At 34.7% G+C, this 21,737-nt stretch overlaps 2 protein-coding genes across 3 annotated transcripts in view; one reads left to right on the plus strand and one right to left on the minus strand.

Moving 5' to 3' along the window:
• LOC138319306 (uncharacterized) overlaps window positions 1-15,760 on the minus strand; it is a 48,269-nt gene extending 32,509 nt beyond the window's left edge. The window contains exons 1-4 of one of the 2 annotated variants that reach the window (XM_069262368.1): window positions 15,601-15,760; window positions 14,613-14,734; window positions 13,997-14,096; window positions 13,609-13,751 (exon numbers count right to left, since the gene is read on the minus strand). In XM_069262368.1, coding sequence (XP_069118469.1) covers window positions 13,609-13,751; window positions 13,997-14,096; window positions 14,613-14,734; window positions 15,601-15,649 — 414 coding nt within the window. In that variant the 5' untranslated portion in view covers window positions 15,650-15,760. Of the gene's footprint in view, window positions 1-13,608; window positions 13,752-13,996; window positions 14,097-14,612; window positions 14,735-15,600 lie in introns of those variants that run through there. The other variant, XM_069262369.1, reaches the window with a different exon arrangement.
• A 29-nt stretch (window positions 15,761-15,789) lies between these two features.
• Window positions 15,790-21,737, plus strand: part of LOC138319305 (uncharacterized) — a 54,706-nt gene continuing 48,758 nt past the window's right edge. Inside the window, exons 1-4 of the mRNA XM_069262366.1 lie at window positions 15,790-16,062; window positions 20,897-20,990; window positions 21,382-21,418; window positions 21,531-21,651. Of these exons, the coding sequence (XP_069118467.1) occupies window positions 15,907-16,062; window positions 20,897-20,990; window positions 21,382-21,418; window positions 21,531-21,651 (408 nt within the window). The 5' untranslated portion in view covers window positions 15,790-15,906. The remainder of the gene's footprint in view (window positions 16,063-20,896; window positions 20,991-21,381; window positions 21,419-21,530; window positions 21,652-21,737) is intronic.

Here is a 21,737-nt window from a genome sequence, read left to right on the forward strand (position 1 = left end):
GGTGTGTAAAATTAAAAAAAAGTTTTGAAGTGGGAATTAATCACACATTTAAAATTTACAATTTAATGATGTATCTTTATTCATGTTCCTTTGCATTTAATAATAAGTTGCAAGACTCCACTATATAAGTTTTAATTTGCCATGCAATTTCTTGCCTTTGTCCATTTGGGATGTGAACTGCTCTGTTAGACCGCTAAGGTCTATAAGCAGTCAATGACAAGCAGTTTCAGTCTATGATAAGCAGTCACTGACTGCTTACAAATATAATTAGCAGTTCAACAAGCAGTTTTAAATCTTGTATGGTGAAATATTAGCAGTTTTCAGTGACTGCTTAAAACTGGACTGCTGAGAACTGCCTAATAACTGCCTAAAATTTGTGGGACTGCTACAAAACTGCCTAATAACTGCTTATATTAGCAGTTCAGTTTGACATGGGTACATATTAGGACCTCGCTTTACTTGCCGGCACGGGAATTGCCGGCGTAACTGGGAACCAGAGTGCGGAGCGGCAGAGGGAATTGGCGCGGCGTTGAGTACGCCGGGGTTACGCCAGGTGCGCCAGGGTGGGTGACGCCGGCGCTGTTGCCGTTGTTGTGGTTCTCGGCAATTCCGTATCGGGAAGGTTGGCGATGGCCACACAATTAATAGGTGTGGAAGCCGTTCTTTAAGATGTACCACTTTTAATGTATATAATGTATATTCAACTTGACACCAAATAAAACTTATATCAACCGTTCGTCAACTGAGTTTGTCGTCTGTTGCTATTGCCTATACTACGAATCCCGAAGGTACGTTACATTTTGGTGGCAGCGGTTTTCTATAGGCATAATGGCAACAGGTAATACTGGTAGCGGTAACACGTACATCACAATAGACAAGCTAGAGTCTGAGTTAGAAAGTTTACAGGATGAAGCCGACCGTTTAAAATCATCGACTCCATTCACAGCACACCGTTTGCCTAGTTTTGGGGGGGCTAAGTGGCGTTCAACAAAATGTTGCCGATAGGAGACAAGCGGTAAGAGACCAAATGGCAGAAGATCTTACATACGCCAAGAAAAGTTACCTCAAGAAATCGAGGAAAACATCTGGTCTTGAGCAAAGGTGCTGTGATACTACAATAAATGACGATGACAGGCCATTGCGCAAATATGGCAACACGGAGGAACAACATGGCAAAACGCCTGCTGACACTTTGACAGGTGACATGTCTACGCCGTATTATAATGCTGGACAGGATAGTACACCCAAGGGCAAAGTAAAACCTGCAACGTATTACGGTACCACATCTTGGATAGATTTTAAAACTCATTTCGATATGTGTGCTACAATTAATAGATGGTCCTATGTGGAAAAGGAATGTACCTTGCAGTCAGTTTGCGTGGTTTTGCACAAGGAGTTCTTGGTAACCTGTTAGACAGACATAAATCTGACTATAAGTTTATGCTTTACAACAGAGATTTTCCCCAGTTAACCAAACGGAATTATACCGTTCTCAGCTTAAGAGTCGTTCTCAACTGAGTTTGTCGTCTGTTGCTATTGCCTATACTACGAATCCCGAAGGTACGTTACAAATCGCTGGCATTTCTCTAAACTCCAAGTTATCGTTAAGGAAATATGTCATGGCTTTTTTTATCACTTTAATTTTTTAATAATAAATATTTATATTATCAACATTTTTTATCTACTGATTTCACTTCTTATAATATTATCCTGTTGTAATGACATAGAGAGTAATCCTGGACCATTACAGAATCTAAATCTTGTTCACTTAAATGCTCGGTCACTTAGAAATAAAACCTCTCTGATCGAAGTAGAGCTAGAAGATAATGACATTGTATGTATAACTGAATCTCACTTAAATCCTATGATATCTGATAATGACATTCAAATGCAACCATTTAATGTCGCTCCTTACAGAAAGGATAGAACATCTGGGCCGGGGGTGGGGTTATTGTTTATTATAAAAATACTGTCGTGTTGAAGAGAAGAAGGGATTTTGAAAGAGATGATGTTGAGTTACTCTCGTTAGAGGTTCTAATAAATAATCATAAATTTCTCCTTGGCTGTATATATAGACCTGATAGTAATATTGATTACTGGGGTAAACTTGACGATACATTAACTAGAGCTACTGATACTTCACTAGATGTTATACTTACAGGTGATATTAATGTTGATATGCTAAATTTACCACTAAATGATCATTTATCAAGACTCCTTATTAAACATAACCTTGCTAGCCTTATCAATGAACCTACAAGAATAACACCTGATAGTGCCACTTCCATCGATATTATCTTTACTAACAACCCCAACCTAATAACTAATACTGTTGTATCACCACCATTCTGTAGTGACCATTCGTCAGTTCATGCTCAAATTTCTCTTACTGTTTTTAAACAGGTGACTTATAAAAAAACTATATTAAAATATGACGAAGCTGATTTTGAAAGTATGAATAATGCTCTCCTTAATATTGACTGGTTGAACTTATCAACACTTCAAGACCCAGACACATTTAACTCATTTATTATAGAGTCAATCACCGAACAAGTCAACAGTTTCATTCCGACCAAAATTGTTACTGTGCGCCCAAATGATAAGCCCTGGATGAATAATACCATCAGATTAAAAATGAGACAACGCAATAGCATACATAGAAAAGCTAAAATAATTAATACCCCCCACTACTGGGAACGATTTCGTTATCTTAGGAATGAAACAATTGACTTGATTCGTGTGGCTAAAAAAAACTACATCAAAAAGCTTGAAAATTGTCTAAATGAAAACTCGGTCCCTCCAGACAAATGGTGGAAGATAGCAAAATCTATTACTAACTTCACTAATAAATCCTCTTCTATTCCACCTCTTGAATCTGATAATCAAACCATCAACCATCCTATTGATAAAGCAGAAATCCTGAATAATCATTTTAGTAATATTTCTACATCTTCACCAAACCTTGAATTACCTCAGTTAGCACAGCCCTATATACCTTACTCACTTACTAATATTCAAATCACTCAACAAGATGTATATGACCAAATTAGTAATCTTAATGTAAATAAACCCCCTGGTCCAGACGGTATAGTTCCTAAAATAGTAAAACAATTGTGTAACTCACTTACTCTCCCTCTCAGTCTTCTATTTAATAAAACTCTGGATTCAGGAATAATTCCAATTAGTTGGAAACAATCAAATGTAAATGCTATATATAAAGGGAATGGGTCATCCAATGATGTTCAAAATTATAGACCTATCTCGATAACCTCTTGTTTCAGTAAAATAATGGAAAAAATAGTATTTAAATATCTCTACAACTATCTTATGGACAACTCTATATTATCTAAGCATCAGTCTGGCTTCATACCAGGTGATTCCACTGTTAATCAACTATTGTTTATTTATAATGAAATTGTTAGCAATATGGACCAGGGAAAGGAACTTCGATTTATTTTTTGTGATATAAGTAAAGCTTTTGACAGAGTATGGCATAAAGGTCTTTTACATAAACTCCAGATGTATGGAATAAATGGAAATTTACTTCTATGGTTCGACAATTACCTATCTGATAGATTACAAAGAGTGACCATAGAAGGCTACTATTCACAGTTCAAGGTTGTAAATGTTGGGGTACCCCAGGGATCAGTACTCGGGCCTCTTCTTTTCCTCCTCTACATCAATGATATCACTGATAATCTTTCAACTAATATCAAACTTTTTGCAGATGACACCTCCTTGTACGTAATTATAGATGAAAACCCAGCACAAGCAGCTCAAGCACTAACAACTGACCTCTCTAACATTAGTGAATGGGCAAAAACATGGGACATCAAATTTAACCCTAACAAAACCAAATCAGTACTATTTTCCAGAAAACATAACAAAAACAGCCCCCCAATAAACTTCCAAAACAATCAAATCACTGACACATCTGAACACAAACACCTAGGGCTTACACTTAAGGACGATGCATCATGGAAACAACACATCCTTAACATATATGAAAAAGCATACAGTAGATTAAACATTCTTCGTTACATTAAAAATAAAGTAAATCGTCAGTCATTAATTAAAATTTACACAGCATTTATTAGGCCAATCTTAGAATACGCAGATATAATACGGGATAATTGCACTCAACAATCAAAAGACCTTTTAGAATCTGTCCAATTAGAAGCAGCCAGAATTATTACAGGACTTAGGTCTGGAACATCTCACAATAAACTTTATACAGAACTTGGATGGGAAACACTATCAGTAAGAAGACACAAACACAAATTAATAATGATGTACAAAATAATGCATGGCCTATCACCACAATACTTACAAGATATCCTAAATCCTTTCAATAACATTAACAATCAAAACAATAATGGCTATGCTCTCAGACAAACAAGAATATTTAATCCACCAATATGTAGAACTAATAATTATTTTGATAGTTTCATCCCACTAATGTGTCGCACTATAAACACTTCTGATAACAATATCTTTAACTCTCCTTCTCTCTCAGCCTTTAAACACCAACTTAATAAAGATGTCCCAGTTGTAATTGAATCAACCCAAATTTTTAAAACAGAAGGTGATAGAAGAGCTAATATTATTCTTTGTCAACTTAGAAATTTGTGTAGTAATCTTAATTCCCATCTATATACTGACCATTTATCGGATGATACATCTTGTGCTTGTTCTTTTGAAAATGAAACTATATCCCACTATTTTCTCGAATGCCCTTTATATGACCAACATAGACTTTCCCTGTTTACCTCCATTAGTAGTTATGCAAATCATAACCATATTGATATCAATATTCTTCTTCAAGGCTGTCCTGACTGTGATAAAACTATAAACAGACAATTACTTCATGATGTTCACCTATATATAGGTAAATCTAGACGTTTTAATCTCTATATGATTTAAATTAGCCATGACATAAGTTTTTGAAATAAGCTTATGAAATTTAAAGATTCTCCTAAAAAAAAATTATTTACTATATAACATTTGAATAACATTGTATATATTCTACTCTAATTATCCTCTGATAAAGATATACTTGGAGTATTTTGTTGAGCATGGTTGTTTTAATACTGTTACTTTGTTTTATTCTATATACAGCATACACATATCTTATTAAAAGTATATACATGTGTATATTTTCAATTATTTTCAGGAAATTTAACAGTATTGAGAGCAATGACAAGTGTATATATATACACATGGACTGTTGGTCATTGTCTGTCAATATCTGAGTAACATTTGGTCTAATTAGTAATATAACATGTTCTTGTATTAAAATAATAGCTGTATTTATATTATGTGTGTTGTGTGAATGGAGTATGCAAAAGAGTTATCTCCCTTTATCTGTTGTAAAATTTCATTTCAAAACTTAATTATAATATCTATAATTGATGTCAGTTTAAACTATTACTTTTGCCACCAATGGAGAGAATTTATATAGGCTTTGCCTGTTATTTAATCCATTTGACTTGTAACATCTTTGTCAATAAAATTTGTTGAAATGAAAATAAACAGTTTTCACCGGGATTGAAAAAAGGGAGGTAATTTGCCCATTTCTTAAATTCAAATTAAAAGAGTAGCCAAAATATGGAAATGTATGTAATTGTAATCAATTTCTTTTTTAGCCAGACCGATACTGTCTTTTATTACCATTTTCTTATTTATATGAGAAAAAAAGTTTCTTTTTGATAAAATAGGGATAGCGGAGACTTTAACATGAGTATTAGTTAAAGATACTCCACCGCCGACAGAGCATAAATGGTACCCATCATTTGAACAATAATTGGTGTTTAATCGTGTATATGTATGTCTAATTAACTCAAAACTATAATAAAAAATAACTGATTTTGCTTTCGGTGCATGCGCTATCAGTAACGCATTCCATATAGGACATAGTGTCACGGAATTTTTTCGGGATGCAATTAATTATTTTTATCTTGAACTAAAAATAGATGCTCGAACTTTTCAATGGTGGTAATGGTGTAAATTAAGTAACTTTTGTAACTGAAGAAAAATACTAAATCGTCTGGTCCTGTTTTTGATAGAAAAAAAAACCCATTTGTCAGCGGTGGATCATCTTTAAATGTCCTATTAACAGCCAGGGTCGCGTAAGGACATCACTTACAATGCTGTAACATTGCGAAAACAAACATTTTTCATGGATCATATTTAATTTAATACAGAAACCACAGACAGTACAGTTGGACTGAATAAAGGGAGATAATTTTCTAATTTAGTCATTTTTGAGCTATACAGTATCTCCAAGTATAATGCTAGGTTTACACTATGTTCCCGGCGGTCACGGCAGCCCCGTTTCAGGCTACCGTGGACAAAACGTGGTGACCGCGAGACAACGTGAGACAACGCAGAAAGACGTGATAGACAAACGTGAGCGGTCGTGATTACCGTGGATGCCGTGCTAGATTTTTAAACTGTCAAAAATTTTGCCACGGCAGTCACGGTACAGATGGTGAACGCCACAGGACGTAACAAAACGGGATTGACGTAACAAAACGTAACAGCGCGTACGAGGCCGTAACAAAACTTCCAGACGGTCCGTGGTGGAACGGGTATCAAGCACGTTCCCCGGAATCTCACGGTGATTTCAAGTTTTGTGACGTTCTGTTGCGTTTTTTCCACGTTTTATCACGGTTGATGCAGAATGGCTGCACGTTTTGTGCCGTTTTGTCCAGGTTTGTCAAGGTTTTGACGGCAAGCCAAGGTGGATGATAGCCGTTTTGATGCGTTCTGTCAAGGCACATCACGGCTCGTAGCGGTTGAAAACCCGACGTGATACGGCGTGTTACGTCTTATTACGGTCTTACGTTGCAAGCAATATATGATAGAGTATCATTGCCTGGCCTGGTACATATTTGCTACTTTTTCGAATTATTTGTATTAATAAATAGAAATAGTCATTATCAAACACATTTAAACCATCAAATTATACCAAAGAGGCAGTTTAAGTGAGAACCATTACAGAAAAAAAATATTTGCGTAGAAACACTTCGTGTTAAGATTTTCTTTTCTTTTAACACATTTTGTAATTAAAACGTGTTTGAAATGACATGTTCGGCAATAGATATTGTTTCATTTCCTCCAAAAAAGCCCGTCATCAGACTTTCATCCCTAGTTAGCCTTGGCGAACCGTGAAAAACGTAATCTGAGCTTGATCAAAACGTGTAAAACGTAACAGACCTCATCAGATCGTAACAGGCCTAGAGAGAACGTAGTGGTATCCTTGATAGACCGTGCTAAAGCCGTAGTGTGCCTTTAACCTCCGGGAACAGCACTTTCCCCTACATCCACTGTCCACCACGTAATCCGTAAAAGACCGTGGCAAAACTTCACAAGACCTAGCTGAACTTGAATACAGAAGAAAAAATAGCCAAAATTCAACGGCGCGCCACGTTTCGGGCAAACGGGGCTACCGTGGTAGCCGGGAACATAGTGTAAACCTAGCATAAGGCCAAAACAAATATATGTCTGTTTAGGGTTACTTGACAGACCCTAATTTTTTACCCCTGACCCTATTTTACCACTTTTCTACGAGTCGGGAATTCGATCCAGTTCCGGCCATAATTTTAGAGTGAAAGACGCTAAAAAAAGTCCTTCCGACTTACCGACCTTATTTTTTTTGCCAATGTAACAGACATTTGTTTTGGCCTAATGCTAAATAATTTATATTATTATACCTCATGTTTACAGTCCTGTTTCTGGCTGAGAAATAAAACATTGTGTTTATCGAGGGAAATGAAGCATCCTAATTCCCCGAGGCGCATGTCCCCGTATACGTAATGTCTGTTCATCTTTCATACAGAGTTATCTCCCCTTCAAATTATTTACCACGGAAACTTTTACTCATCACAGATTTAAGTGGTATTATTAAAGTAGAATAGCGGATTTTCGGTATAATGAACAATTTATGTCCCCAGGGGCCACAAATGCATAGAATTAATGAAAAAACAATTTTGGTGCTAAGGGAAAGTTACTTTTAAGACAAAATAATGCATCTTAAAAGGTAAATACACTATTGTAAGAGAGATTTGAGTAGTTCTGGACTTTAATTCAAGTTTGACTTACCAATTATAAGTTTGACGAGCTTGTTTTGTTTTTTTTTTGTTTGATTAATAAACGTCCAGCTTATTCTTTGCACTACAAACAAGGGTCACTACCAGTGGCGTAGGAAGATGAAACGTAATGGGGGGGGGGGGGGGGGGGGCAAAGGTCCTCAATATTTCGTAACAACAACAACTCCCCCCCCCTCGGGCGGCCCACACCCACAGGAGATAATTGATATACTTTTTTCATATATCATTACATATAATCCTTGTAATTTTAATAAACACTGGTGTCGCTAACAGGCAATTAATGAATACGCAAATAAAGGGTATCCCCTAGTAAATAATTATTATGATAAAGAACAACTGATATGAGTTTTACGATGGAATTTGAGGATTTGCAAGCGCCGAAGCCGCCATATTTTGGTGTTTGGGGGGTCCGGGGTCTCCCCCGGGAAAAAAATTACGATTTAGAATGGCAGAGATGAGTTTTACGGCGCATTTTGTTGAATTTGCGAGGGTCGAAGGCGCGGGATTTTGGTGTTTGGGGCGTCCGGGGGTCTCCCCAGATGGAAAAATTAAGATTTAGAATGGCTGAGATGAGTTTTATGATGTATTTGATGAATTTGTGAGTACCGAAGGCGTGAGCTCGAGATTTTGTTGTTTTGGGGGTCCTGGGTTCTCTCCCGGGGACAAAAATTAAGATTTAGAATAGCTGAGATGAGTTTTACGATGCATTTTGATGAAACTGCGAGCTCCGAAGGCGCGAGATTTTGTTGTTTGGGGGGTCCGGGGGTCTCCCCCGTGAAAAAATATTACGATTTGGAATGGCTGAGATAAGTTTTACAATGTATTTTGCTGGTGCGTTCTTAACACGGTAATTTTTCGATTTTAAGTTACCTGCATTTAGAAATGATAATTCATGATGATTCACACCATCGGCACATTATTGTGTAACTCAAAGTAATAATGAATTGAAGACATATAAACAAATTAATCTTTTAAGAGGCATTATTTTTTAAATAGTATAATCCCTTGATGGACATTTTTAGTCTAGTTCGTGTGTATTGAATTTTCTTTATTAAAGGTTTGAAAATTATTTAAATTGGCAATTGCCCCCCCCCCCAAATGAATGACCTTGACTTGTATTCAAGGTCAAAATCACGAGGGTAAAATCACAGGGGGCCAACTCAATGAAAATGGATGTTGCCATACATTTTTTGTATTTGGTGGATGGACTGATGAGTATATATGACAGTCATGTGATTTTTTTCATAAAATACGAGATTTGAAAAATTATTTAAAAAAATCGGGATATTTAGGCCTACTATCAAACAGAGAAAGGGACGACTGTCGCCATATTGGAATTTTTACCCCCACCTCGATTAAAGTTATTTTTTTCACAATAATATACCTTTTTTCCTAGAGTCATAGTCACGCATCAGTCCTCCGATAATCCATAATCACAAACATACCATGCAAAAGCATATAAACGATGTTTATATAGTCGAACGCAGTATTTTAATCCAAAATTACCGGCGCTTTCTGACTTGTGACATCGAAAGCAACGTCCTAGTGGAGAGCGATTAGAGTGACTTCCCCTGCAGTGTAATTCAATCGGTTTAGTCAGAGATATTCCGATACGTTTGTTTTCGCGGAAAATTTGAATATTAAAATGTATCGGAATACCTCTGACTAAACCCATTGAATTAGTTGCAGCAGTTGAATAATACTTTATACTAGCAGTGGTCATGTGGCCTGAGAAACCAATATATTGGATGGACCAACCACTGATAAGCGTCTTCAAAATCGATCTCTTGAGCAGAGACATTATAAGATACAGTGTAGACGAGTGAGACAATATAATACATTTCTTGAATGAGATACATAAAGAGTGTAAGCTGTATTTGCTCATTTTGTGACAGTTGGACCGATAATTATCAGTGTCTATGCCGTGAAAATGTGGGCAGGGGCGTAGGAAGCAATTGCCCCCCCCCCCCCCCCCCATTCCCCAGGACGGGGGGGGGGGGGGGGCAAACATGTCTTTTTGCCCCCCCCCCATTTTCGCCGAGTGAAATGCACATTTGAAAGAAAAAAGGGTCCTCATGCACATTTTTGTACTTAATTTTAGAACAGTTTCCGCTGTGCGGCGCGTTTCCTAAAACGTTCAAGCACGTAATGTTCAAATTTTAAAAATAAAATTTCAATACACACGAAAAATGTCCATAAAGGGATTATACTATTTATAAAAATGCTTCTTAAAAGATTAATATGTTTATACGTCTTCAATTCATTATTACTTTGAGTTACACAACAATGTGCCGATGGTGTGAATCCGGTATGTTCAGATCGAGCAGGGTTGCATAATGATATGACGAACTCACAATTATCATTTCTAAATGCAGGTAACTTTAAATCGAAAAATTACCGTGTTAAGAACGCTTTAAAATCAGCAAAATACATTGTAAAACTCATCTCAGCCATTTCAAATCGTAATATTTTTTCTCGGGGGAGACCCCCAGACCCCCCAAACAACAAAATCTCGCGCCTTCGAAGCTCGCAGATTCATCAAAATACATCGTAAAACTCATCTCAGCTATTCTAAATCTTAATTTTTGTCCCCGGGGGAGAACCAAGGACCCCCAAAACAACAAAATCTCACGCCTTCGGTACTCACAAATTCATCAAATACATCATAAAACTCATCTCTGCCATTCTAAATCGTAAATTTTTTTCCCCGGGCAGACCCCCGGACCCCCCGAACACCAAAATCCCGCGCCTTCGGCGCTCGCAAATTCAACAAAATGCGCCGTAAAACTCATCTCTGCCATTCTAAATCGTAATTTTTTTCCCGGGGGAGACCCCCGGACCCCCCAAACACCAAAATCTCGCGCCTTCGCCGCTCGCAAATCTTTAAATTCCATCGTAAAACTCATCTTAGTCGTTCTTTATCATAATATTTCCCAGGACCCCCCAAACACCAAAATCTCGCGCCTTCGCCGCTCGAAAATCTTTAAATTCCATCGTAAAACTCATCTCAGTCGTTCTTTATGATAATATTTACTAGGGGATACCCTTTATTTGCGTATTCATTAATTTCCTGTTAGCGACACCACTGTTTATAGAAATGTACAAGGATTATATGTAATGATATATGAAAAAAAGTATATCAAGTATCTCCTGTGGGTGCGGGGCGCCGGAGTGGGGGGGGGGGGGGGGGTGTTACGGAATATTGAGGACCTTTGCGCCCCCCCCATTACGTTTCATCTTCCTACGTTTTACTTACGAGTGTTATCGGGATATCATGCACTGTAGCTACTGTTGTAAAGCTGTTCTAGGGGAGGTAACTCCCACAACAAAAATAGAAATGAAATACATGTAAGTATTTGTTCTCAATGACAATACATAGCTAGATGTCTCTCAGAAATGAAAAACATGACCTACCAAGACAGGTTGAAGAAACTAAATTTACCAACGCTAGCCTTCAGGAGAATCAGGGAAGATATGATAGAACTATATAAGATAACAAGTCATTTCTACGATAAAGAATGTTTCAATGCCATATTACTTTGGAAAGATGCATCAGACCGCAATAGTACTAGAGGACATACGAAAAAAACATTCCCAAAACGATCAACAACATTAGTCAGAAAGAACTATTTCGCTATAAGAACTGTAAATATTTGGAATGAACTGCCAGAACATGTAGTATCAGCAATTAATGTAAATTTGTTTAGAATCAGGAACTTTTTTTCAATTACGAAGCAACAATATCATAATAACACAATTTTGTATGATGTGTACAGATTATAAATGCATTCATAACTTATGTAATATGTATCTATACGAGTCTGGTATAGAGGACTCATGATTGTCCTGAACCAGAATAAATCTTATCTTATCTTATCTTATCTTATATTGAATATTGTAAAAATAAAAATAAGTTTTAAATCGGGTTTAAAATTTTTGCTGATATTTTGTACTAAATTGGTTTTAACTAAACTAAAATTATATGTTTTCTGATACCATCACCATTATATTGAAGCACTAATTAATATTTAAATGTAGTTTTAGATACCTGTTATTTTTAAATATTTATAAATTACAGGCCTAAATTGAAATATGATTTTAATATTATTTTAATAGCTATTTATAATCTAATTTTAAAGTCAATTTCTGTACTATGAAGTAATGACTGTGCTGTTATTGCAAAATTACATTTTAAATTGAGCATTTAGGTAATTATATGTAGGTCGACACACATGTTTTCCTGTAATTTTGGTATTTATTTCTAATTGTTTTGTGTACTACCATTCCATATTGTAGTTAAAAATGTATTTTAAAAAAAAAGAAATATTAATCTATGTGAAATACAATACACTAAAATTTTGTGGTCACTTTTGTTATTTTTCAGAAATAAGAGCTATCCCAGTAAAACATCTATCACAAACCCCTAGACTCTAGGTTTGCTTAGAGATTCTTACAATAGTCGTTACAGCAATATTGTTTTTAATCCAGAAGTTACCAAGGATGATTTTGATGGAATAGCTCTCGTTAAGCACAACTTGATTTTTAGACACTTCTGCTAAGTTAAAATCCCCTTAGCGAGACCACTTCAAATCCCCTAAAGGGTTCCACTTCAAATTCATTGGTGTCCTCATTTACATATTTTAAACGTTTAAAATGACCACTTCAAATCCCCTTATCGGAACCACTGGAAAACCCCTTAGCAGCACCGCTTCAAATCTACTGACCACAAGTTATGATGGCCTGTTGCAATAGTCTTTTGTTCGTGTTTTGTTCCTTGTTAACACAATAATTTGAGTAAATATGAACCGAACTTAATGAATTAATGAATTCGAAAATCAGCTTGATTTGACTGTAATTAACGCAGTTATTGCAATTTGCACAAATAGTTATTACGTTACTTTGTGAACTTGATAGCTTGAGTAAATATGAAATGAGCTTAATGAAACTTTGTATGCAGACTGACATTAGTAAGATGTGAGACGAGTTCGAAAATCAGCGTGATTCGACTGTAACTTACGGGGCAAATTGCCCTTTGCAATAATAATAGTTATTGGACCTTGTCTTTTTATAGAAACCATCCATTTATTCCTACTTAAATTATTGTTCTCTCTTTCCCAATAACTATTGACATATGTATAAAATTTGTCTTTTTCTAGAATTCAATAATTTCTTGCCAACATACATTCATGATAAAAATGTAATTGGCCGATGGAGTTGGCAGCCACCTTCAAAAGTCGTGCACGAGCACGTCTTCCCACTGCCTGGGACCGTATACGGCTGATAAGGTATTTGATAATTAAATATGTACTTGAAAACTCCGAAAAATTATAGTTATTCAAAGGAATTAAACAAAAAAATGACTATATTTTATTTCGCTGCATCCGTCAAAACAGGTGATGATTGAATAACGAATAACTGTCCAACTATACTTTGCTATGATTGTTTCGGAAGTATAAAGTTAATCTGATGGATATGCGCAATGTGTTCTTTCACTTACGATTGATTCGCCATTTTTCCTGACCTCCTCTACTTCTTCCCAATAACATCCTTCCCAGCATTCGTGTTCCAAATCACGTCTTCTCCGTGACAGTAAGAATGCGTGTGCCTTTTCTTTTGATATTTCCGGAGGTTTTCGTCTTTCTTTGATTGGTTAAAAACGGTAGAGAAACAACTTAAAATATCAGTTTGTGTATGTACATCTTGAAATATCGGTATGTATTTCGTAAGGCATTACAATGATTGATATTCGTTTACATGTCGCACTACGGTATGTTTTACCAGTGACGTTTTACATAATTTATGCTTAATGTTCATTTACGAACACTTGCCACCAAACCAACACCCGATGCTAGTTGATTTCTGTCCTATGGACATTTCAAACTTACCACCACATTGTACAAACATGTGAGTCGCGTTTTCCACTGATAACCACAAACATTGTAGTGGATGGCAATGTACCTCACACTTCTGTTTTGGCTGTGTTCCCTACAAACCAGGAAGGTGACTGAATGTACAAGATACAACAAAGAAACAATGTAATGTTAGAAAATGTAATCAAAATGAAAAATAGAAAACTATGCAGTTGAATCTCTTTACTTAAGAACACAGTTTATTTCGAAATATTATCTTTACATCGAACATTATTTTTCTGGTTTATTTGCAAGATTTTGCAATTAAAGCAATATTTATGTAAGATAGAGAGTGTTTTGGCCACGCCCACTTCGACCTATAGAGGCCTTACTGAATAAGAAGACTATAAGCCAATTCATCTCAGGAAAACCCAACCAACGATTAACAAAATCCATCTTCTATTGTATTTTTTATGGAATAGCCACCAATTAGATAACTAGTACTAGTTTAGTGCGTACGACATCCTTGAAATATGATGAGATTCAAACTTGAGGTGTCCGGAGAGGGAATGAGAAAAACGAAATGCTTAAAATATAATGAGACATGCCCATTGATGATAACTACACAGACGACTAATGAAACAATGGTTACCTGATATAGAAGAGGACAACCTTCCTTAAGCATACATTTTTCAGAAAAGGCAGGTATTTCAGACGGGCTGTTTGGATTGTTGGGGGAGTCCGTCAAAACTTCACTTGCATAGACCCCTATGGCTAAATCAATGTTTTTGTGTTGTAAGTTATACAATTTTATAAAGTTATCTTATTATATAAAAAAGATCTTATTCAGGGTAACAAGTCACACAGTAAAACCATTTTATCAGAAATCATTCTCGTCAAACGTATATATAATACATTGCATAATATTATGACATAACGATTATTTATTTCATCAAATAAAATATACATCAGCACATTATGCATGGAAATCACAAAAAATATATATGAAAACCGCACACTTTATAGAGTATATAGACATGTGTATACTGTATTTAAATGGGTTGTCTCCCTTACATCAGATGGCTTATTAAAGACAACTTCAAGTATGTTTCATATCTAATTTTTTCTTTACATATTTAGTTTTTCGAATTAGTCGGTGTTGTGTACATATCTAAATATTAGATACAAACTATACATCAAAAACATCATCTTCGGAAACCGTATATTAAAATAACGTTTCGAGCAAGAAATACAATTGAAACCATTGCGTGTATATTGCATGTTTTGCGCATTTATATATTGATATAAAATAACATACAACCGAAACTGATATTAAAATAAAAAAAAAATAAAAATAAAAATGCATAGATTAAGTGTGTCATTTACACACAAATGATCAAACCAATATCTACATACTGATCTAAAATAATGATTGTAGATCCCGAAGCGACAACATTATCTATGTAGTATCAATCATTCTATCTGAAACGCCGATCAGAATAGATATTCGGAATACAAATTTACTTAATAGACAAACCCAGATGATTTGCTATCAAAACATTAACGTAAACAGTCTTAACAGTCAATAACCATTTATCATGAAAGCTAAATATGTATCTAATAATTTATATTAGACTTACCTAATATCTTCAGCAGCACCACGACTATAAGGTATATCATAGACGCCATCAGATGAAACTAAAATGGCTACGTTTTTGCGATCACTAATGATTGAGCCTCTAGTAACCGTTGTTTGTCGATCCCCAGGTGGAACTGGTCTTAACCCACCCAGACTACCTACCCATACCCGGTAGTTCTTTACTTCCTGGTTTAGGTATCAGAGAGAACAAATTAAAACAGTATAGGGCATTCACTGTGGTGTCAGGTAGGAGACCTGGACTACTGTATATTACGTTGTTGGGATATAACCAAATGGGGAATCAAAGATGAGGATGAGAAGTTGGTTGTTTTCAGTGTTTGTGTTGTGGTGGTATATAACTGGTGTTGCTGGCTATAACTTCCATGATGGTAAGGAGCACCACTACAGCTACACGTCCGAGTCGGAGGTTTTGGGGAAGACCAATATCACCATTGTGTGTCACGTAAGTAAATAAATATAGATCTATTGTAGATTTTGTAATGTTTTATATATATCTACCTGAAAGCCAAATATCCTAGAAGTGAAATTGATGCAGGCCTAGCTGTCAATGAATAGTTCAAACTCCAACGTAGACATACGTTTCTTTTATCTCGGACAAGAATATCCGCACTTTTAACGCTGTGAGATTTTTCTATCTTAACCTAGGGTACAGACAAGCTGAACGAGATCTTTGCACGCGATTATATAGGGTAAGATAAAAAGAATCATTCACTTCCTTGGGGGAGAAAGGAGATCTCAAATCTGTCAAACACTCGGCAAAGACTCGTGTTTGACAACTTAGGAATCTCACCCCTCGGGTTGAGATTCTCCTGTCCCTCCCCAAAGAGGGGGAAACATTCTCAATCTCATACAGAGAGTATATTTTCATCAATGTTTGTCACAAACATGTAAATGTATCTGTATGTTTACAGTTATTCAATCTTTATTTAGGTATTGTATTCAGCTTCTGATCGTTGGGATCATACGTTTCGGAGTATGTTGTTATGTGTTATGACACATACATGAATAGGTAGGATTTGTTGAATACTTTGTTTTCACTGACTTCAACTTGGATAATTAGTTCATTATAATAACTGTTATCACACGTTATATGAAAATATTATCTTAATGAAGTCATGTTCATATATAATCTCGATCCAGATTATATAAACTTGTACATGTCTGTATTTTCATTAATTCTTGCTTTTGTCGATTTCATTTTTTCATTATCTAAACACTGATGAAAACATACTCCTTGTTTATGATTGGGTAATTAATCATATGATATAATTTGCATTAAAAAAATATCTGCGTATATTATATTTTATTTTTTTCATATAAAGATGTAGATAGCAATTTTAACTAAAATTAAAACGTCTTGGTAAATGCATTAGTTGATCTCATCCTTTATGCAAAATTTGCTTTCCATGCACAATATTTTACCAAATAAAATGTATATAAAATTTATATTCAAAACAATTCAAATCCTCAATCATATGCATTTGAATGCAAGAATTGAATTCAATGGAATACAGACAGGAAATCAATACACCAAAATTCTTTCTGTTTTTAAAAGAAAATAATGTATACCAAATTTATATAATGGAATATCCGGTTTTAAGACATGCATATTTTCATATTCAATATTGATTTTCTTAATTATCCCGCGCGTTCATCATACTTTTTATATTGTATATTATGTATAATAAATAATGCGTCCGGTATACATCTGTTTATTTCGTCCTATATTACTTCTGCTGTGAGAGCACACATCAGTTTGTTTATTTAACCATGGATAACACATGTTTTGGATTTCATCATGGCATACAAAAATGTTTGCAAGTTGTGTAAATCTAAACAGTTTGCAAAAAGAAAAAGAAAAAAATCATATTCGGATGAACTGACAAAATAAACACACATTTTATCATTTTGTGTTTTGTGATCATGCATTTTGTATTTTTCAAATGTAGAAATAAAAGTATTTAATTGTTAGTAGAAAAGGTTTAGTATCTGCATCACTTTTTAATGTACAAGTGGATCAAAATATGTGTACATGTTTTGTATAAACTGAAATACAGCAAATAATGATTGGAGTATCCGTATTCAGACAAGGTATCCACTTCCTATTCTAGTGAGGAGGATAAAACACCATTCTGAATATCTCTCTATAAAGTCAAAATCAAGTATGCTAATACATTTGTTACAACAAAGAAAATACATAAACCTTAACATAAATAAAGTGTATGCAATTTTTATGTTTAGTGCCTCTAGCAATACCTTACTGAAGAGATAGTGCTCGTTTTAAGACCCATTATTCAAATACAAAACAATGCTCAAAGTGCTGGTGTCCATTTCGGTAGGCTGGAAGCCTCCAACAAAAGACTGACAATACATTATATATATAAGCATCTTTACGATTCAATTAGAGCTGATGTGCCTTTCTCGACAATGGAATTAGAGACCAAAATATTTATAAATGGAGAATACTTTCACATTTCTGAGATATTCCACCTGGAGTGTTATCATCCGTGCCATTATTTGGATGAATAAAAACGTGAAAAGTAAGTAAAAAGCAAATTTTACTAATCGAACAATTTACCAGCAGGTTAAGATATGTGTAGCATCATAGAAGTCTACAAAAGGCACACAAAATATGACAAAACTGAATGTTGTATTGCAAGCCGATAGATAAACCCACTAAATCAAATCTTCAATCACAGTTGATGTTATTGCCGTTATATATTAAAAGCTAGTTTGAAGTTAGGCGATATGATTATGCTAAACACACACATATATGACAATGGTGATATGTTTAAGTGGTAGTTCGTTTAAAGTTCTGTGAGCAATTAAATAAGAGCAGGCCGACTTCAGATGTATGGGGTATATGTGGGTGGCAAAATGTAAGCATGTGTTTGGAGAAACGATGGTATGTTGTGTCATACTGTCGTACAAAGGCATCAAACATTAAACCCGTACAGTCACACAAGACTGACATCGGACAGGCCAGTCGTGTCCATATTCCTTGCTTGTTGAGATGGAGCAGAACTAACAATGTTATAGACTACAGTACTGTACGTGTCTATGTAAGGTACAGAATCCCTAGTTTAGATGACAGAGATTAATACTCACAATAGGATAGATTATTCACTTAGAGTGTAGTCATAAAAAAGGAAATCATTCACAAAAGTAACCGCCTTTCTGCAGGAACATTGATACGCTCTTGTTTAGATTTTTTTATTTAGTCCCCTGCCGATGGATTCAGAAGGTTACTATTAGTGTTAGTCTTCCTCTGTCTGTCTGTTTGTCTCTACGTCCGTCTGTCTGTCCATCTCACAGTATGTCTGGATGTTGGTCTTCAGACAACAGACAACGGATTGATGAGTTATGTTGAAACTTCATACAATTATAGTATTAGGGGACAATGTATTGTGTATATCAGGGGAGTTGTAAGGTCATATATTATATATTTAAGATTTTTTTTCAGATGTTAATGGATATCAAGCTATGTGTATATGATGATTCAGATTTCCAAAGATTTGATTGACAGTAATGATAAATGCCGATATGCTTAAAATATCAGGGATGACCTATATTAGTCATTCCTTGTATCACGGGCAGTGTATAAACAAACAAACAAGAAATAATTTCACAGTGTTAATTGCACTCTATTCTTAGAGAACTGTCAGTTAAAGGAAAGAAGTAGCATATATAATTTTGTATATGTGATAATGTTCACTAAAGAGCATGGGGAGGTAACTCCCTGATGAGGAACGATAGATGTAGTTTACATTATTCTTATATACAGTTTACTATAAGTAAACCGCGAAAATCTATTCAAATGAATCCTTATAACTGAATTTACTAAAGATCATTTCTTCAGTATTCAAAATTCATTTTTGGACTTTTTTGTCTATGAAATCATTACGCAGTCATCTCAGCTAATTAGATGCGACGTTACAAACGGCGACGCCATTTTTTCCTTTATGGGCTGATAAAGTAATTTTTTGAGCCAATGAAAATGAAAGTAAGAAAGAAATCTACATGAGTAAAAAAGTAAAATTGAATTATTAATATACATTTCATATCAATAACAATTTCTATCTTATACTTTAAAATTATATATCTTTGTTGATATTGACTTGATTTATCACACAGGCCAGAAGGTAGGATTTTTGCCATTTTTTTTAAATTTAGATCCCCTAATTAAACTAAAATAATAAATGGGCACTATATATATGTATAAACTAGTTTGAAGATCCCTGTGCGTATAGTCTATTCCAAAGCAGACTGGCATAGACTACTAACTTTTAAAAAAATGTTGCTTTGAAATAACATGGTTTTGGATAGTAAACGTTGACAACTTCTTGGCAGATGACACCCGAAATCAACTTGACAGAATATTTATTCCAAAAAGTATCTCATTGAAATGAATTCCATATCGATGTAATTTAAGGGGTTTTAAACGGTTGAGAGTCCGTAAAGTGAGCACACAGGAAGATTCCATTCAAATGTATACCATACCCATATATGTTTACCGTACCCATATAATTTAAAGGTTTTCTACAGTTGAGGGTCCGTACCGTGATCACATCAGGAAATTCTATTCAAATGTATGCCATACCCATATAATGTAAGGTTGTTTTTACATTTTTTTACATTTTTTTTTATTTTCAAATTTTGATGTCACATTCATATGTCATATACAATTTTAATTACAACAAAAAGAGCTTTATCTATAAAGAGTGAGCTTAATTGTACACAAGAGGTCTACATTATTTACATGAAAGATATAGCAGTATAAGCAAAATTGGTTGAAAAACAAAACACGGTCTTAGTTAGCAATATGGTTAAAGGAGAACACTTGTTATTTACGGTAATTTAATGACACTATTTGCTAAGTAAATCTAAAATGTGAAAAAAAGAGTTTTTCATCAATATCAATATATGTAAAGAAACAACATTCAAAAGACTTTCAGGAAAAAAAAAGAAAAAAAAAGAAATATTACATAGTATCAATATTTTCAATGTAATTCCATCTATGCATAACCAGCTATAATATATTGTAATATTGGAGTTTAATGGAAAAACAATGAAGAACAACTTTATTTTAATGACATTGCCTTATTAGTTACGACATCATAAACTAATGCCAATTTCATTACTTTACTAGTTACTCTAAAAGTCTATCAATAAAATTCCACTTTTGTTTTTACAGTTGAGGGTCTGTACCGTGAACACATCGGGTGATTCTATTCAAATGAATGCCATACCCATATAATTTAAGGTTGTTTTTACAGTTGAGGGTCCGTACCGTGAACACATCGGGAGATGGCACTAGACTGAACCGGCTCAAGCTTGACAGCATCACCATCCGCCACGGAACCGAATTTCGTGAGAACATGTTATCACTTTAATAATTAACTTTGATGTCTGATTTTCATTATTTATTTAACTGTCTTGTCAGTAATCACAAAACAAAAAACAAAGGAATATTTTTATAAGTTTTATATTCTATATATAGCCAGATGTGGTAATGTTTTTGGTAAATATAAATAAGGGAGAGATATATGTGCGCTTGGAAATTGTCTTAGGTTTATTACCGTTAAAGTATATATATATGATGATACAGCAATTTGCAATGTTGAAAGTCGTTAAACATCACTCCAAATAATAATTATTAAAAAATATTAACGCAGATTGCATGCAGTTTCAAGTTCACATTATTGTTTTTAAAACCTAAACTAGATAAATGACTGACGATTTTTTTTAAATTATTTTTTAGCTTTTCAAAATCCACGAAAATGGGATCTTTCAAAAAAGTAAGTTATACTTTGAGCACATAATTTTTATTTTTCCGATGTAGTTCAATTGGAATGCAATACGTAACCAAAAGTTGATATCGTGTCTACAATCGTTAACTGTGTCTTCCAGCTTCCTATTCACAATGGACAGCAGTGGTCTGGTAGAGATCGTACATTATCATAAGGAAGACCAAACCGAGGCTATCTTTCTGAAAAAAGCTATTGTCAGCATATTTTCTGCAAAATCGCGAGTAAGTATTATTTGAAAATAAACTGCGCTGATATGACTGGCTTGTTATCGCTCATCTGATATATTCTTCAAGTGAGAAACATATTT

The sequence above is a fragment of the Argopecten irradians genome, chromosome 3, assembly GCF_041381155.1.
Source record: "Argopecten irradians isolate NY chromosome 3, Ai_NY, whole genome shotgun sequence".
NCBI lineage: Eukaryota > Metazoa > Mollusca > Bivalvia > Pectinida > Pectinidae > Argopecten > Argopecten irradians.